General features: G+C 41.6%; 1 protein-coding gene across 1 annotated transcript in view; it reads left to right on the top strand.

The window, feature by feature from the left end:
* The window catches only part of LOC132817967 (lysine-specific demethylase 3A-like), an 86,476-nt gene that overhangs the window by 41,658 nt on the left and 28,312 nt on the right, over positions 1–16,506 (top strand). The window contains exons 14-17 of the mRNA XM_060828535.1: positions 2,274–2,401; positions 4,866–5,049; positions 6,809–6,990; positions 7,884–8,150. Coding sequence (XP_060684518.1) covers positions 2,274–2,401; positions 4,866–5,049; positions 6,809–6,990; positions 7,884–8,150 — 761 coding nt within the window. The remainder of the gene's footprint in view (positions 1–2,273; positions 2,402–4,865; positions 5,050–6,808; positions 6,991–7,883; positions 8,151–16,506) is intronic.

Genomic DNA, 16,506 nt, shown 5'->3' with positions numbered 1-16,506 from the left:
TATAGGGTTTTTACATTGATGATTTTCCTCCTGTCTGAAAACAAGAGGTTAATAAGTGGGCATTTTACTTGAGAAACTTCGATGTCCAGCCAGATTGATTGGGTCTTGTCTGACCCGCAATCGGCCATGTAGCTTAATAGGGAATTAACTGATATTTCCTAAAATCTGGGAAATCCAGTCCTCCCCTTGCCTGTGGAAGCTGTAGCTTCTTCAGCTTAATGAGGGGCCGTTTATGATTCCAGACGTCAGTATGTTTAGCCACGCATTGAGGGTGCAATTTATAAGAATCCTTGTTGAACCTTATTACTGTCTCACCTCCAAATCCCATCAGCGTGGAGTGATGCATTTGTTTGGATTTTGACCAGGATTCTCCAGTATGGAGCTGAGAGTGGGAGTCCAGAAGATGCCATTACCTGCCTGGTGCCACAGTTCAGGACATATGCTGTGGCCTGGGCAGCAGTCTGCAGTTGGGTGGGAAGGTCCAGTGGTCGTGATCCACTGGGAAGGGTAGAACTGGGAAAGAGGTTGTTCTTGGGGATTGAGCGGCAGGGTGTAAGGATGGGGCTGGCTTAAAGATCTGCCTTGGGGATCCAACATGTGTCTGAAGTTTTTAATAATTAAGAATAAAGCATGAAACTAGTATTCTGTCCTTGCCCTCTACCTCACTCCTTCCTGCCACAGATGCTAAATTTGTCCAGATCTGGAGTGTTGTGCATAGTTTTGGTTCTTTTTGGGGGGAAAAAAAATGTTTAATTGGATTAGAAACAGCTCAGAGAAGGTTCATTCAGGTCAGCACGGTGGCTCAGTGGTTAGCACTGCTGCCTCAGTGCCAGGGACCCGGGTTTGATAACACCCTCTGGCAACTGTCTGTTTGGAGTTTGCATGTTCTCCCTATGTCTATGTTTCCTTCCACAGTCCGGGCATGTGCAGGTTTGGTGGATTGACCATGGGAAGTGCAGAGTTACAGGGATAGGGTATGGGTCTGGATGAGTTGCTTTCTGGATGGGCCAAATGGCCTGCTTCCTACACTGACCTGATTCTAGGAACTCAATCCTGAGGCAAAGGGCTTATCTTATGCGGAAAGTTTGAGCGGTTACACTTCGGAGTTTAGAAGAATCAGAGGTGTACATGTGAATATCCCAAGAGAACTTGGTAAGTTAGGCGCCAGAGAGACCAGAACTGATGTAGTTTGTTTCCCTTGATAGACAGATGAGGTGATTATTTTCCCCCATCTGAGATGTTGGGCTCTTGCTGAGAAAATAGTGGAGATAGGGTGACTGAATTTATTTAAAACGGAGTTTACTATATTTTTTGATAGACAAGGGCTTTGGGGTCAGGCAGAAAGGTGGGGGTTGTGACCACAGCCAGACCAGCCATTAAATGTTGGAACAGATTCAATGGACTGTTTGGTCACTCCTGCTCCTGTGTCCTATGTTCCTATGAGAATCATTTTGCTGTCAGGGGCAGCACGATGGCTCAGTGATCAGCACTGCTGCCTCACAGCGCCAAGGTCCCAGGTTCGATTCCAGCCTCTGGTGACTGTCTGTGTGGAGTTTGCGCATTCGCCCAGTGTCTCCGGGTGCTCCGGTTTCCCCCCTCAATCCAAAGATGTGCAGGTCAGGGGAATTGGCCATGCTAAATTGTGCATAGTACTAAGGTACATTGGTCAGAGGAAGGTGGGTCTGAGTGGGTTGTTCTTCGGACGGTCAGTGTGGACTGTTTACACATTGTAGGGAATCTAATCTAATCTTTCCCGGAGTGTACAGTTTAGCCTCTAGTTTGTGAGGGACAGAAGGTCTGCTCTAATATAAAACTGTAATTAATGGAAATATTAAATGATCTTAAGAATACAGCCTGTGCATGTATTTCTAATGCCATACATAGTTCCAGTTGAATGCAGCATTTTTAGTTGCCTTGATATTCACACAAACTGGCAGTAGATTTTAGATAATCTTCTGAGTAAGTCTCTCGCTCATGTCCAGTGAATAAAGCTTTACCTTGCCTGTCAATGATTGAACTGTGTAATTACACAGTTCATTACCACTCCAGCTGCTTTTTGGATTCCAGCTGGGCACAGCCCTGTTTATGTAACTTGGCTTTGCTTGTTGACTTCCAGAAATAATTGTATGCACACCTGATGCAGCTTAGCAACAATCTGAATTTATGTGAATGCATTAAATGCAGGGATTAACTGAGGTTGTTCTCGTGATGATATTGTTGATCCATTCAGATGACCTTTACTTAATCCTTGTGTCTTTTCCATTTTGTTTCAGCCCTGTATCAGATTGGAAACATTGTACATTCGACGAGGGGGAGATGGGGCATAAAAGCCAACTGTCCTTGTACTGTGAGAAAGAACAAGCCATTGTTTAAGCCTCCTGTGACCAGTGAGGAAAATCAGGTATAGAATGTAACAAATCATTGGAAGTTTTATGATTTCAGTAGTTGCAAGTATTCTGCAAATTCAGTGTGCAGGTCTCCTTTAAGGCTGTTATGTTAGATGGCTACAGATCTGTTTCCCATATTTCCTTTGATCTACCCTCCGGCTGTGCCTTCACAGATAGGAGTCCACTATGACCCTCACATCTGTGCACGTTGTCGTGCTGCAAGTTGTTGGAGTTTGCTGTGTGCCAACTTCGTTGCTATCTTTCCCATGTTGCAGCAGTGACTGCAGTAGAAAAATACACAATTCTTTCTGAACCTTGATGCTGTCAGGTATGCATTACTCCTTCCAAATTGCACAGCGATGTCGGCCTACATTGTGTGCTCTTGACTCTGGGATGCATCCATAATCTCCCGAATCAGATCTCAGAAATGACAATACAATTAACTGCTATTGTAAAAGTCACAGTAATCGGGTTTTTTTCAGCAGTGAGTGAGATTCACGCCAACCTCATGATGGAGCAGTAATTTAGTCTCAACTGTTTTTATTCTTAATTGATTTCTGTCTGAATTCTTGTTAATTTGTGCATGGGCCTGTATGCTTGAACCTGTAGTTCTTTAATATTGACTTGTGCGGTTGAGATTGAAGGGGACAGCTTTGTGTGGCCTGCCCTTCTGTATTGTTGAATGACTTTATGAAGTTTGCCAAAATAGAGCCATGTTTCAGCCCGGTATGATGACTAGATAGTCACCTGTTGCAGCATTGGACAGGATAGTGACTCTCCTGTGTTTGAACCTATAGTGCGTATTGTTTATTTGCTGCTTCTTTCACTTGGGTTCTGTTTTCCAATTGTTGTCTCTATCTCAGTGAAGAACAAAATGCTGCTTTTGAGTGAGGTACTAAAAACTAGTTTGACAAACAGCTAATGAACGTAATCTGAAGTTTTTCATTGTTAATGTGAATTTTCCTCTGTTCCCCTTGTTGTTTTGAAGTCCCTAAAGCGCCCCCCAATTCCCTCATGTAATGTCCCTTTAAAGGGGTTTTCTAGATGTATCTTAAGCCGTGAATAGACAAATTTGATTATGATCCTTCTGAAGAGATATCTAGTATGATAGATAAAAGGGTACCAGTCGATATAATACATTTGGAATTTTTAAAAATTCATTCATGGGTGAGGGTGTCACTGATAATCTATATTTACCCAGAGGGCAGTTAAGAGTCAACTACATTGTTATGTGCCTGGAGTCATATGTAACCCAGACAAGGTAAGGACATTAGTGAAACCAGATGGGTTTTTACTGACAATGGATTTATGGTCATCATCAGACTTTTTAATTTCAGATCTTTAATTGAATTCAAATTCCACCGTCTGCTATGGGAGGATTCGAACCTGGGTCCCGCGAACATTATCTGGGTCTCTGGATTAATAGTCCAATGATGATACCACTAGGCCGTTGCCTCCCCTTCCAGAAGGCATTTATAATGTAACACATGATAGGTTACTAATTAGGATTCAAACCCATGGTGTTGAGGGTGGTATACCACTGTGAATGGAGGATGAGCTAACTAATAGAAGGCAGATTGAGTAAGAGGGGTATTTTCAGGGTGATGACCTGAGCTAGTGGAATGCCCCAGGGGTCAGTGCTGGGGCCACAATTATTTGGAATGTATATCAATGATGAGATGAAGAAAGTGCGTTTACTGTAGTCAAGTTTGTGGATGATACAAAAATAGGTCGGAATGCAAGTGGTGAGGATAAGCCAGGTTTTGCGAGATTAGAAGAAACCAATATTATTTAAATGGAGAGGGGGTGCACAGGGATTTAGAAGTCTTTTTACATAAAACTGGTGTCCAAGTTCAGCAGGTAATCAGGAAGGTAAATTAAATTTACCTTTGTACACCATTTCCTTTGAATTAAAATTGGGAAGTTTTGCTAAAACTGTCCAAGGCACCAATAAGACTACAATTAGAATATGGTGAAGGGACCATCTACTGCACTGGAGGCAGTCCAGAGAAGGTTCACTGGTTTGATCCCTTGGGGCTGTCTTATAAGGGGAGGTTGAGTAATTTGGATTTGGACTCACTCATGTTTAAAAGAATGAAAGGCGATTTTATTGAACTATACAATTTTCTTAGATGGTTTGAAACGATATTTAAAGGTTGTTTTCCTTCCATGGGGGAGTCTTGGACCAGAGGTCATAACCTTGTAGTAAGGTGTCACCATGGAAGACTGAGGAGAAGGAATTCCTTCTGAGGATAGTGAGTGTGGAGTTCTTTGTCACAGAAGGCTGGTGAGGCCACGTGCATTCAAGTTCAAATAGACAGGATTTTGGTCAGTGAGTGGAGTTGAGGATCAGATCAGCTGCAATCTCATTGAATGACAGAACAGATTAAATGGGCTGAATGGCCTGCTTTTGTATTTTGTGGTCTTTTGGAATAGACAGTAAAAATCATTCAAAATGTCATATTTTTTATGTTTCAGAAAGTAAATAACAGTGTGGTTTCCAATGACACTCCAACCTGTAATAAACCACCAGCCTCTGAATGCAAGTCCGTGCTGAGTGTGACGAACAGCAGCAGCAGTGCAGCTCCTGTCTCTTCTCCATTGCTGAGAAAGGAAGAGAACTCTCCCTTCAAATGGCTGATGGGTATTGGCGATATTAAAGGCAAGGAAGAGAATAAATGGAATCTTTCCTTCTAATATGCATTAATTCTCTCTAACTTCTCTAATTCTCACCCCAAATTCCCCTTCCTGTCCACCTAGCTATTCCACGTGCCTCAGTTGCGTCAGCCCTCACCACCTTCCCTCTGATCTACAAGTCCAGTCAATCCAGTTCACTGCCAAGAACTGTAGCACACTCTCCACAGACTTCTGCTCCTTTCCTGTGCAAACACTTGCACCCCATCACGTGGTTACCAGAGCTGCGCTCCCTCCCTCTTGTGCTCCCTTATGCTCTCTCATTCTTTATAAAAATCATGTGGAGTATGGATAGGGTGAATAGCCAAGGTCTTTTTTCCAGGGTAGGGCAGTCTAAAACTGGAGGACATAGGGTTTTAAGGGAGATGGAGAAAGATATAAAAGAGATTTGAGGGGTAATGATTTTCATGCTGCGATGGTGCATGTATGGAATGAGCTGCCAAAGGAAGTGGTGGAGGCTGGTACAATTATAACACTTAAGGTACCTGAATGGGTACATTAATAGGAAGAGTGCAGGGGGACATGGGCCAAGTGCTGGCAAATGATACTAGTTTGGATTGGGATGTCTGGTTGACAAAAACGTGTTGGATCGGAACGTCTGTTTCCATGCTGTATAACTCTATGAATATGACTGAAGTAGCAGAATGATTGCTGAAATTTTCTTCCCACATCATAGGTTATGGGTTTGAGGTCAGTTGAAGACGGGAATTAGAATGCTAAAAGTGTATGCACTTATCAAGGAATGTTCCTGTAATCATTGCAATTATTTTTGATAAGCTTACACTTATGTCCCAACACTATTTTAGTATGAGTGTTGTCCCAGTTCAATAATCTAGCCAATGAAAGCAGTAAGAACCAATGCTGACATTAAAAAAAACAACGCACAATCAGCTCATAAAATTTACAGCACCTTCTAAAGTCCTGGAATGAATTACAAGAGAGTAATCACTCGCTGCATAAATTGCCTGAGCTTTGCACCTGACTTTGATTTTGGAAATGATGGTCTGTTGAATAAATGGTTTGACTTGGAAACTTGCCTCCCAATTGCTGCAGTGGTTTGAAGTTTGTATGCAAATATTGACTTGGATCATTTTTGGAAAGGTGGAAAATCAGGCACATTGATGATTGGGAATTCTCATTGCTCACCTGCATCCTCTACTGGTAGGAGTGGGATATTGCAGCAGTAATTCTTGAAAAGACTTCAGATTTTTACAATGGTTAAAAAAGTAGAATTGATGCAAATCCTCAGCAGGTCTGGCTGAGTCTGTGGAGAGACAAAGAAAGCTAATGCTTCAGTTCAAGGGCTTTTCTTTAGAACTTAATGTTCAGCGCTAGGAGACACTCTTTCCCAGGACTTTAAACCTCTCATTTAAGGAGGTGAATTTGAGGAGTTGGTAGAGCAGAACAGTTGCAGATGCAGCTGTATCACCTGGGCAGTTGAGGGTGGGGTGATAAATGCTGTCCTAACCAGTGATGTCCATGTCCCATGAACAAATAGAAGAGTATATTTTCTGTGCTTCCCAAAATATCTATTTGACTTTTCTTTTAACATTCTGGATATCCAAACACCAAAAAATCAAATTGCTTTTGCTCAGTTAATTTAAGTTTGCTGGAATTAAATATTTAAAACTTGACTCCGGAAACTAAATCAATTCAGAGTTTGGCCACGTAACTAAAAGTCTGACATTTGCATGGTTAGTTACATTAACTCTGCACCCTTCCTACAGGAAACCTAAAGCAGCCTTCGGTGAATAAAGAGACGAAGCCTGTTGGCCTGTTTGACTCCTTCAGCACTTTGTCGAAGCCTTTGGCATCGCTGCAAACATTCAACAGCTTGTTAACACTCTCACCCAGTAGCTGCAACACAACCAGCTCATTGAGAAATCTCCTCTCCACTAGCTCAGGGAAGGTAAGCTTCATTTCTCCACATTGGGTATTGTTGTCTGTTTGGCTGACCACTGCTTTTCCTATTTGTTTTAGAGTTTTAAATTGTTTTAAATTGTGTGATGGAAGTACACTAAACCATTGCCATGTCTTTTTCTCAGATATGGCAATTATGGTTTTGGACTCGTAATCTAACGATAGTCCATTTGTCACTCTGGCATAGTAAATTTTGAAATTGAATTTAATTATATGATTAACAAAAGAAAAATAATACACTAACTTCTCTCACAAACTAGTTCACTAATATTCTATAGGGAGGCTGACAAATTATTGCTGCTTACCTGTAGCTCCAGACCTATGTTGCACTTTGGAGTCTCAATGTTCTCAGTGTCACACAAACCTGTGAGTTGAGTTCACTACATCTGAGCCTGTGAATGGATTAGAAAGGAAGAAAAACAAAGACCCAGATTATGGAGGAGTCCCACACCTCACTTCCACCAGTGTTAAGTGGGTTTCCTTTTTCATAGATCCAAGCAAGGAATCAATTAAGTCCCATTGCATGGTTCCCTTTTTAACCTCAACTAACCTGATATATTAACATTTGAGTTAAAATGCAGTTGCTTCAAGAAAGTGGCTCATTATGATATTTTCAAGGCAACTTGGGATCAGCAGTAAATGTAGTCTTGCCATTAAATGCATTAAACATGATTGAGAATCTGCCAAGCCAACATACAACTACTTCTGCATCAGTCGTCTTTGAAGCATCTGTTGAAATGATTAGTCTGAAGTTATGGAGAAATTTTGTTGAGTTGGTCTCTCGTTGTTTGTAGAAGTTTGGTTGAACCAATGCTGTTCCTGTAAAAGGAGATGAGTGTTTAGATTTTGATGTGTTTTTTTTTCTTTAAATGTTTGTGTTAGTCTGATACAGGATCCAGTACCACCTCCAACCTCCTTGATGACATCTTTGCCTCACTGGTGCAAAACAAACCCTCCAGAAATGGATCAACCGCAGCGAGCAAAACTGGTGATACCCGAGAGTTCCACAAGGCTGCGCCTGGAAAAGTGCTGATTTTTGGCTCTGACACCCCGCATACCTGGTACTGCGGTGGCCGTTTGCTGTGCTTACAGGATCCGAGCAACAAGAACAATTGGAATATCTTCAGAGAGTGCTGGAAGCAAGGACATGTAAGTGTGGCACCTGGAAAGCAAAGACCAGGGTTGTGGAACCATTCACACGAGACGCAGTATTGATTGTTGTTGACGTTGCAGAAATCAAGTCAACATAGCATTACTTTAGTTGTGCTCGAGGGTCTTGTGGTACAATGGTAGTATTCCTCCTTCAGGGTCAGAAGATCTTGGTTCAAGTCTGACCTGCTGGATCGTCGCAGAGTCGTACAGATGGAAGCAGACCCTTTGGTCCAATCAGTCCATGCTGACTATAATCCCAAACTAAAGTCCTACCTGCCTATCATATCCCTCCACCTTTCTTATTCATGTACTTACCCGAATGTCTTTTAAATGTTGTAACCGTACTCACATCCACCACATTCTCTGGAAGTTCATTCCACACACGAACCACTCTCTAAATTAGTGTATTGTAACAAATCCCAACAGGGTGACTAAAAATTACTTTTTAATCCGATGTTGAGAGCAGTAAGAAAATAAGAAACTCCTGTCCCTTTGGGTAGAATTACAATTTTCTTCCTTCCTTTCTGGTATTTTGTTTTCTTTGATTCTCTAGCACTAACTGCTTTCTTCTTTATCTTGTGTGCCCAGCCAGTGACTTGGGTGCAGAAACTACTCCTTATATTGTCACAAATATCAAATCATTTACTCAATAGTACCCAGATTCACTTAATTATCATCATTCACACTCCCCTGAGGACTGCCTAATGCCTTAGTCGCAGCACCTGTTGTTCCTCCTTGAGTCAGTTGGCCATACAATTCAACCAAATAGAGTCCATGTTTCACACTGGGCATCTTCATTTTAGGGGAGGTGATGGCCTACTGGTATTACCCCAAGGCTGTTCATTCAGAGACCCAGGTAATACCCTGGGGACTGGAGTTCCAGTCCTACCACTGCTGATGGTAGAATTTGAATTTGATTTTAAAAATCTGGAATTAAGAGATTGATGACTACGGAACTGTTGTAGAGTTGAGACCAGGACAAAATCACCGGTGATCGTGTTAAATAGTGGAGCAGGCTCAGAGGGCTGAATTGCTTACTCCCACTCCTAATTCCGAATGTTCCAATGTCATTAATCAGACCAGATAGTATTTAGTGAGGCAGTTCTAACTTTTGTGGTGCAGTGGTCATCTCACTATATCTGAGCCAGAAGACAAGTCCCATCTGTGTCTGTCATAATATATCTGAACAGGTTGGTTATTTTTTTTTAAATCTAGCTTTTGCTGCCTGAAGCTCATTAACCCTGTATTGGATCCAGCTTAACTACGTTCTAAAAGGCTATTGCTGCCATCTGCCCAGTTTCCTGACTAGGTGTCTGTATATTTTTTACTTTTCCATTGTTTCGCTCAGTTAGTTTATTTACACTGAGCCACTTACTCACTCATTCTTGCATATGAATTATTCCCCTTGCAATAAATGCCAGCATTGCATTTGCCTTCCTAATCACTTACTGTATCTGCAGATTAACGTTTTGTGATTCATGTACCTGTGCACTCTCATCCTTTTGCACCTCAGACCTGCACACACACATTCCATCTAAATAATGTACTGCTTTTCTATTCTTCCTGCCAAAGAGGAAGACTTTGTAGTATCCTCTTCTCCTCTTCACACCTTGCTTTTCCACGTATATTTGTTTCATAACAAATTTAGCAACTATTCATTCCATTCCTTCATGCAAATCATTGAAAGAAATTGTGAATAATTGAGACCTCAGTGGTGATCCATGTGGGAGTCAATTTATCACAACTTGCCAAGCTGAAAATTACCCATTCAGACTTGCTTGTTTCACAGAAACCTAGAGAATAGGTGCAGGAGTAGGCCATTTGGCCCTTTGAGCTTCCACCACCATTCAGTATGATCATGGCTGATCATGCAATTTCAGTATCCCTCTCTTGCCTTCTCTCCACACCCCTTGACCTCTTTACCTGCTCCCTCTTGAGTATATCTTAAAAAAAAAACTGGCTCCAACAGCTTTCTGTCGGAGAGAATTCCACAGGTTCACAACTCTGAGTAAAGAAATAATTCCTCATCTCAGTCCTGAATGGCTTACCCCTTATTCTGAACTCCCCCCAACATTGGAAATATTCTTCCCACATCTAGTCTGTCCAGTCCCCTCAGGATTTTATACGTTTCTATGATATCCCCTGCCTCATTCTTCTAAATTCCTGTGAGATCAAACCCAGTTCAATCCAGTTGTTTCTCATATGTCAGCCCAGCCACCCCAGGAGTCAAGACTGGTGAACCTTCGTTGGACTCCCTCAATAACAAGAATGTCCTTCCTCAGAGTAAGAGACCAAAACTGCGCACAGTACTCGAGGTGTAGCATAACTGCAGCAAAACATCCCAACTCTTATACTGAACCTAGCTTTCCTCACTGCCTGCTGTACCTTCAGTGACTGTTTCACCATGACACCCAGGTCTTGTTGCACCTCACTTTTTCCTAAACTGCCACCATTCAGTTAAGCTGCCTTCCCATTTTTACCAAAGCAGATAACCTTACAACTATCTACATAATTTGTTTGACAAATATTTGCCCAATTCGCCAGCCTATCCAAGTCACCCTACAACCTCTTAGCATCCTCCTCATAGTACACGCTGCCACCTAGTTTAGTGTCGTCTGCAAGTTTGAGATCTTGCATTCAATTTCGTCATCCAAGTTGTAAATGTATATTGTGAATAGCTGAGGTCCCAGCACTGAACCCTGCAGTACCCTACTCATCACTGCCTGCCGCTTTGAAAAGCACTTGACTATTTCACCTCTCTGCTTCCTGTCTCCACTCAGTTCTCTACCCATGTCAATACATTACCTCCCCTACCTTGAGCTTTAATTTTCATTTACTAATCTCTTGTGTGGGACCTTGTCAAAAGCCTTTTGGAAGTCGAGATGCAGAACATCCACTAATTGACCCATGTCCACTAGTCACATCCTCAAAGAATTCCATGAGATTTGTCAAGCCAGAATCCATGCTGACCTGAATCAATCCTGTCACCATTTTCCAAACGCTAAGTTATTACATTATTAATAATTGACTCCATCTTCCCCGCGCCCCCCTCCACTGATTCAGGCTAACTGGACTATAATTCTCCATTTTCTCTCCCACCTTTATTTTAAAACATGGGGTCACGTTAGCTACTCTCCAGTCCATTGGATCTCTTCCAGAGTCCATAGAATGTTGGAAAATGATCACCAATGCATCTGCCACTTCCTTAAGCACTCTGGGATGCAGAGCATCAGGCCCAGGGAACCTGTCTGGTTTTAATCCTAACAATTTCCCCAGTACCATTTCTTGGCTAATAAGGATTTCCTTCCGTTTCTTTTCCATGCTTGACCCTCTGTCCCCTAGCATTTCCAGAAGGATATTTTGTCCTGTTTAGCGAAATCTGATCCCAATTTGTTTTAGCTAATCAGTTCTCTATCCATCGTATGATGATGCAGTTACTTGGTAGCATTGTCTTCTATAGTTATGTGGTTTTCTTGTCCAGAAGACAAGATAGCACGATTTAGTTTTGATTTATTCCACATTAAAAATGAACAAAGAATGCTGTATGGTGTATCATTCCATATTGTTTCCAAAATGGGATCATTATAAACAACCCCTCTTCCCCTATCACACTCGCTGATCTTCTGCAGAAACATTACCAAAAATCAGAAAGTTGCTTTGTCAAGGATCAACAATATTTTGAACGACTTGATGTAGAATTTTTTCAACTACCTCCCTTGATGTATCAATACTGAGTGACTTTGAAGCATTTAGCGATCATCTTATTAGAGCCCATGATGGGGAGCCATTATGTTATTACTTTTCAAGTAATTATAAATAGCTTTGTTTCATTTTGTAAAGCCATCTTTTTAGAACGAATTTGAATCCTTCAGTTAAATTTTAGCTCTGCATTCTTACAAAATCAAGAAAAGTAGAATGGTTGGCATCTTATAGATGTACACTGCTGCGATTATGCATTGTTGGTGGAGGGGATGGATGTTTGAGGATGTGGTGCCAATCATGTGGCTGCTTTGTCCAAGATGGTGTCAAGCTCCTTGAGTGTTTTTTGTTTTGTAGCTGCACCCATCAGGCAAGTCCATCACACTCCTGACTCTTGTCTTGTTGATGGTGGGCAGGTTTTGACCTGCTCTGGTTTCCATTCTATTTATATCAAAACTCCAGTTGAGTTTCTGGTTGATGGTAACCCCCAGGATATTGATAGTGATGGTAACATCATTGAATGACTAGTGGCAATGGTTAGATTGTCTCTTATTGGAGATGGTCATTGCCTGGCATCTGTGTGGCATGCATGTTACTTGCCACTTGTCACCCCAAGCCTGTATACTGTCCCATATATTTTTCAGTTCTTCGTAGTGGATGAATATGAAAGACAATTCCAAGGTTTATCCTGTTTTCTTTCCTGATAATGTTTTACAGATCATTTATGAAGAGAAATAGAGCTGCCAATCATAATCAGCCTGTCTTCTCTTGTCCAGCCAACATTTTAGCCCTGTTCTCTTCATCTTAACCGTCCCTACCCTGTACCATATGTAGTAGCTTTTTTATGTGGCACCTTGTCACATGTATTCTGGAAATTTAAATCTAGCACTTCTACTGGTTCATCTTCATCTACATTCCTTGTTAACTTCAAAGAACACCAATAAATGAATTGGATTTCTCTTTCTCGTGTTGATTGTGCTTGGCTACATTGAAAATTTTCAGCTTGTGGCAGATGTTCTGCTTACTGACCAGTGGCTTTCTGTGTCTCCATTTTTGAATTTGTGATTTTTCCAATCTGATCGAACCATTCCCTGTTATAGATGAATCACCACAAGTTACCTTTAATTCGGCTATTTATTAAGAAATCTCACAGGCAATCAAATACAGAAACCATGATTTAAACTTTATTGCATCTAAAAACCAAAACAAGACCCCTCAGTAAGCAAGTTAAGTCTTACAACCCAACCCTGCTTAATGGTGGAATCTGAGCAGGGTTTCACCAACAATGTCTGTCCATAGAAATGTCCAGGGTTCAGTCCTTGTGCAGTGTCGATCTTAAGTTCAGCTTCTGACTTGTTCCAATTGTTAGATTTTTATACAATTTTCTCTCTTTCAAGTTTGTGGTAAGATATTATTGATAATTTAATAGGTTCTTTCATCCCTAGCATTGGTTACATTTCTGGAGACCTCAAGTCTGCAGCTTGCCTTCTTATCAGAAGTAGCTCCCCTGTTTCTTATTACAATCAGGGTTAGCTGTTTAAAACACAGTTTTTCCTTCAGTTTAACTCCTTAAATTCTTCTACAGGGCAATCAGTTATCCTTGTGGCAGTAAAGCATCCAGTTTATCAAGCAGGTGTCGAAGCAGCTTTGTTTCTGTCATCTCGCCAAGGCGTGCCTGATTTGCTTTCAGTCTCTGTGTAACAGCTTATCTTTGTCCTTTCCATCTTGAGAAACAGTTTATTCCAGAAAGAGTTATTGCTGACTCTTTCAAACCATGAACAGTTTTAAAAGTTGTGAAGTGTACGTTGCCACAACACTTATTGTAACGCAAAAGATGTTTCTGTAGAAACCTCTTGTTTTCTGTGTTGGTGGCTTCCTCGTATTCTAATTTCTCCCTCACTAATATTTTAATGGTTCTTGACATTCTTTGTATTCTGTTAATACATCTGGTATACCACACCTCTTTATAAAACTGGCGATTTTGTTTTCATCGAATGTGCTCAGATATTATGAAGCGCCCTCTGGAACTGGTGGGACCTGAAGCTCGGTTCCTGAGGAGACACTCCTGTTCTGATCATGTTAATATATAAGAAATTGTTGATTTTTATAGCAATTTTCTGACAGTTTGAGTTTGTAAATAAGCAACAGTTTAGACATAATGCGTTCTTTAATTAGATAATGTGTAGAACTGTGACAGTTGACAGATACCAGAAGACGCAGGCTGTGCTCCTGGGTCTTCCTCCCCTTCTGTTCTGTCAGCCATCTGCTCAAGGAAGACTGTTCTGAGGTCCCCCTCAACGAGAACTGTAACAGGGTCTGCTTGAGAACTGCTGCCTGAGGATCCTCCTCTGGCCTAGGGGCTTATTGTTATATTTCTAGGGGCTTATTGTTATTTTCTGCATTGATCTAATGTCTGAACCCTTTTGGCCAGTAGCCATGCAACAACTACTCATGTCAGATGACTGTTGTCCCTTTGTCCACTTCTCTTTTGAAGGTTAGTTTTCATTCCTTTTTAGAACAAAACCTTATTTTCAAAAATCATGTCTCACAAACTTGATTGAGTTTTTTGAAGAAGTAACAAAGAAGATTGAGGGCAGAGCTGTAGATGTGATCTATATGGACTTCAGTAAGGTGTTTGACAAGGTTCCCCATGGGAGACTGATCAGCAAGGTTAGATCTCATAGAATACAGGGGAGAACTGGCTCAAAAGTAGAAGATAGAGGGTGGTGGTGGAGGGTTGTTTTTTTTTAGACTAGAGGCCTGTGAACAGTGGAGTACACCAGGATTGGTGCTGGGCTCTCTACTTTTTGTCATTTACATAAATGATTTGGATGCGAGCATAAGAGGTACAGTTAATAAGTTTGCAGATGACACCAAAATTGGAGGTGTAGTGGACAGCAAAGAGGGTTAGAGCTGAAAGTGTGTTGCTGGAAAAGCGCAGCAGGTCAGGCAGCATCCAAGGAACAGGAAATTCGACGTTTTGGGCATAAGCCCTTCATCAGGAAAGAGGGTTACCTCAGATTACAACAGGATCTTGACCAGGCGGGCCAATGGGCTGAGAAGTAGCAGATGGAGTTTAATTCAGATAAATGCGAGGTGCTGCATTTTGGGAAAGCAAATCTTAGCAGGACTTATACACTTAATGGCAAGGTCCTAGGGAGTGTTGCTGAACAAAGAGACCTTGGAGTGCAGGTTCATAGCTCCTTGAAAGTGGAGTTGCAAGTAGATAAGATAGGGACGAAGGTGTTGTTTGATATGCTTTCATTTATTGGTCAGAGTATTGAGTACAGGAGTTGGGAGGTCAAGTTGCGGCTGTACAGGACATTGGTTAGGCCATTGTTGGAATATTGTGTGCAATTCTGGTCTCCTTCCTACCAGAAAGATGTTGTGAAACTTGAAAGGGTTCAGAAAAGATTTACAAGGATGTTGCCAGGGTTGGAGGATCTGAGCTACAGGGAGAGGCTGAACAGGCTGGGGCTGTTTTCCCTGGAGCGTTGGATGCTGAGGGGTGACCTTTTATAGAGGTTTACAAAATTATGAGAGACATGGATGGGATAAATAGACAAAGTCTTTTCCCTGGGTCGGGGAGTCCAGAACTAGAGAGCATAGGTTTAAGAAGAGAGGGCAAAGATATAAAAGAGACCTAAGGGGCCACATTTTCATGCAGAAGGTGGTACGTGTATGGAATGAGCTGCCAGAGGATGTGGTGGAGGCTGGTACAATTGCAACATTTAAGAGGCATTTGGATGGGTATACGAATATGAAGGGTTTGGAGAGATGTGGGCCGGGTGCTGGCAGGTGGGACTAGATTAGGTTGGGATATCGGGTTGGCATGGACAGGTTGGACCGAAGAGTCTGTTTCCATGCTGTACATCTCTGACTCTATACTAGGGCATGGACTTGTGTTTCTTGTAATCCTTCCCTCTGTTTCCATATGAGAGAGTCTTGGAGAGTTAAGTTCTGTTGTAATCGCTTTTAAGTGAAATATCACATGCGCAGTAAATACAAGGAAAATTCAGTTTTTCTGGAGTGCCAGTAATCATCGATAGAAATCCCTTGCCTATCTGTTTTGCTAGCTTTCTCGCTTCTTCCTTGTTCGTATTTTATTCACTTTTTGCCATTCCTTTTATTCTGTTAATTCATCTGAGCGACCAAATGTCTTTGCAGAATTATAGGTATTTTGTAATCAGCCAGTTCTGAGATGTTATGATACATCTCTGGTGCTGGTGAGACTTGAACCTGGGCTTTCTGACACCACAAGAGCTCTCATATAGTACAATGTGGGTGGGATGCGAACCCACTCCCCCAAAGGGACTGAAACCTTAAACCAGTGCCTTACACCGCTCGGCCATGCTACCGAGAAGTTTAAAATGCTAGCTTTTGATTCACACTTATGTCCCTCAAACTGAATGAGCTACCCGTACATCTATTCCCTTGTTTCCTCTCTGAAATATCATGAACCCTTGAGTATTTAGGTTCTAACTTTTGTTATCTTGCAGCCATATCTTTGTAGTGGTGATTGAATCATGCATGTTTTCTGTTAATGCTGTCAATTCATCTGCTACAAATGTTACGTGCATTCAGAAACAAAACCTTCAATTCTGTCTTTTGACTATTTTTGTAACCTCAAGCCTTATCAGGTGTATTCTTCGAT

This window comes from Hemiscyllium ocellatum, chromosome 1, assembly GCF_020745735.1.
Source record: "Hemiscyllium ocellatum isolate sHemOce1 chromosome 1, sHemOce1.pat.X.cur, whole genome shotgun sequence".
NCBI classification, from domain to species: domain Eukaryota; kingdom Metazoa; phylum Chordata; class Chondrichthyes; order Orectolobiformes; family Hemiscylliidae; genus Hemiscyllium; species Hemiscyllium ocellatum.
Note: the sequence above shows the minus strand (reverse complement) of the source record. Positions and strands in the feature narration are given on the sequence as shown.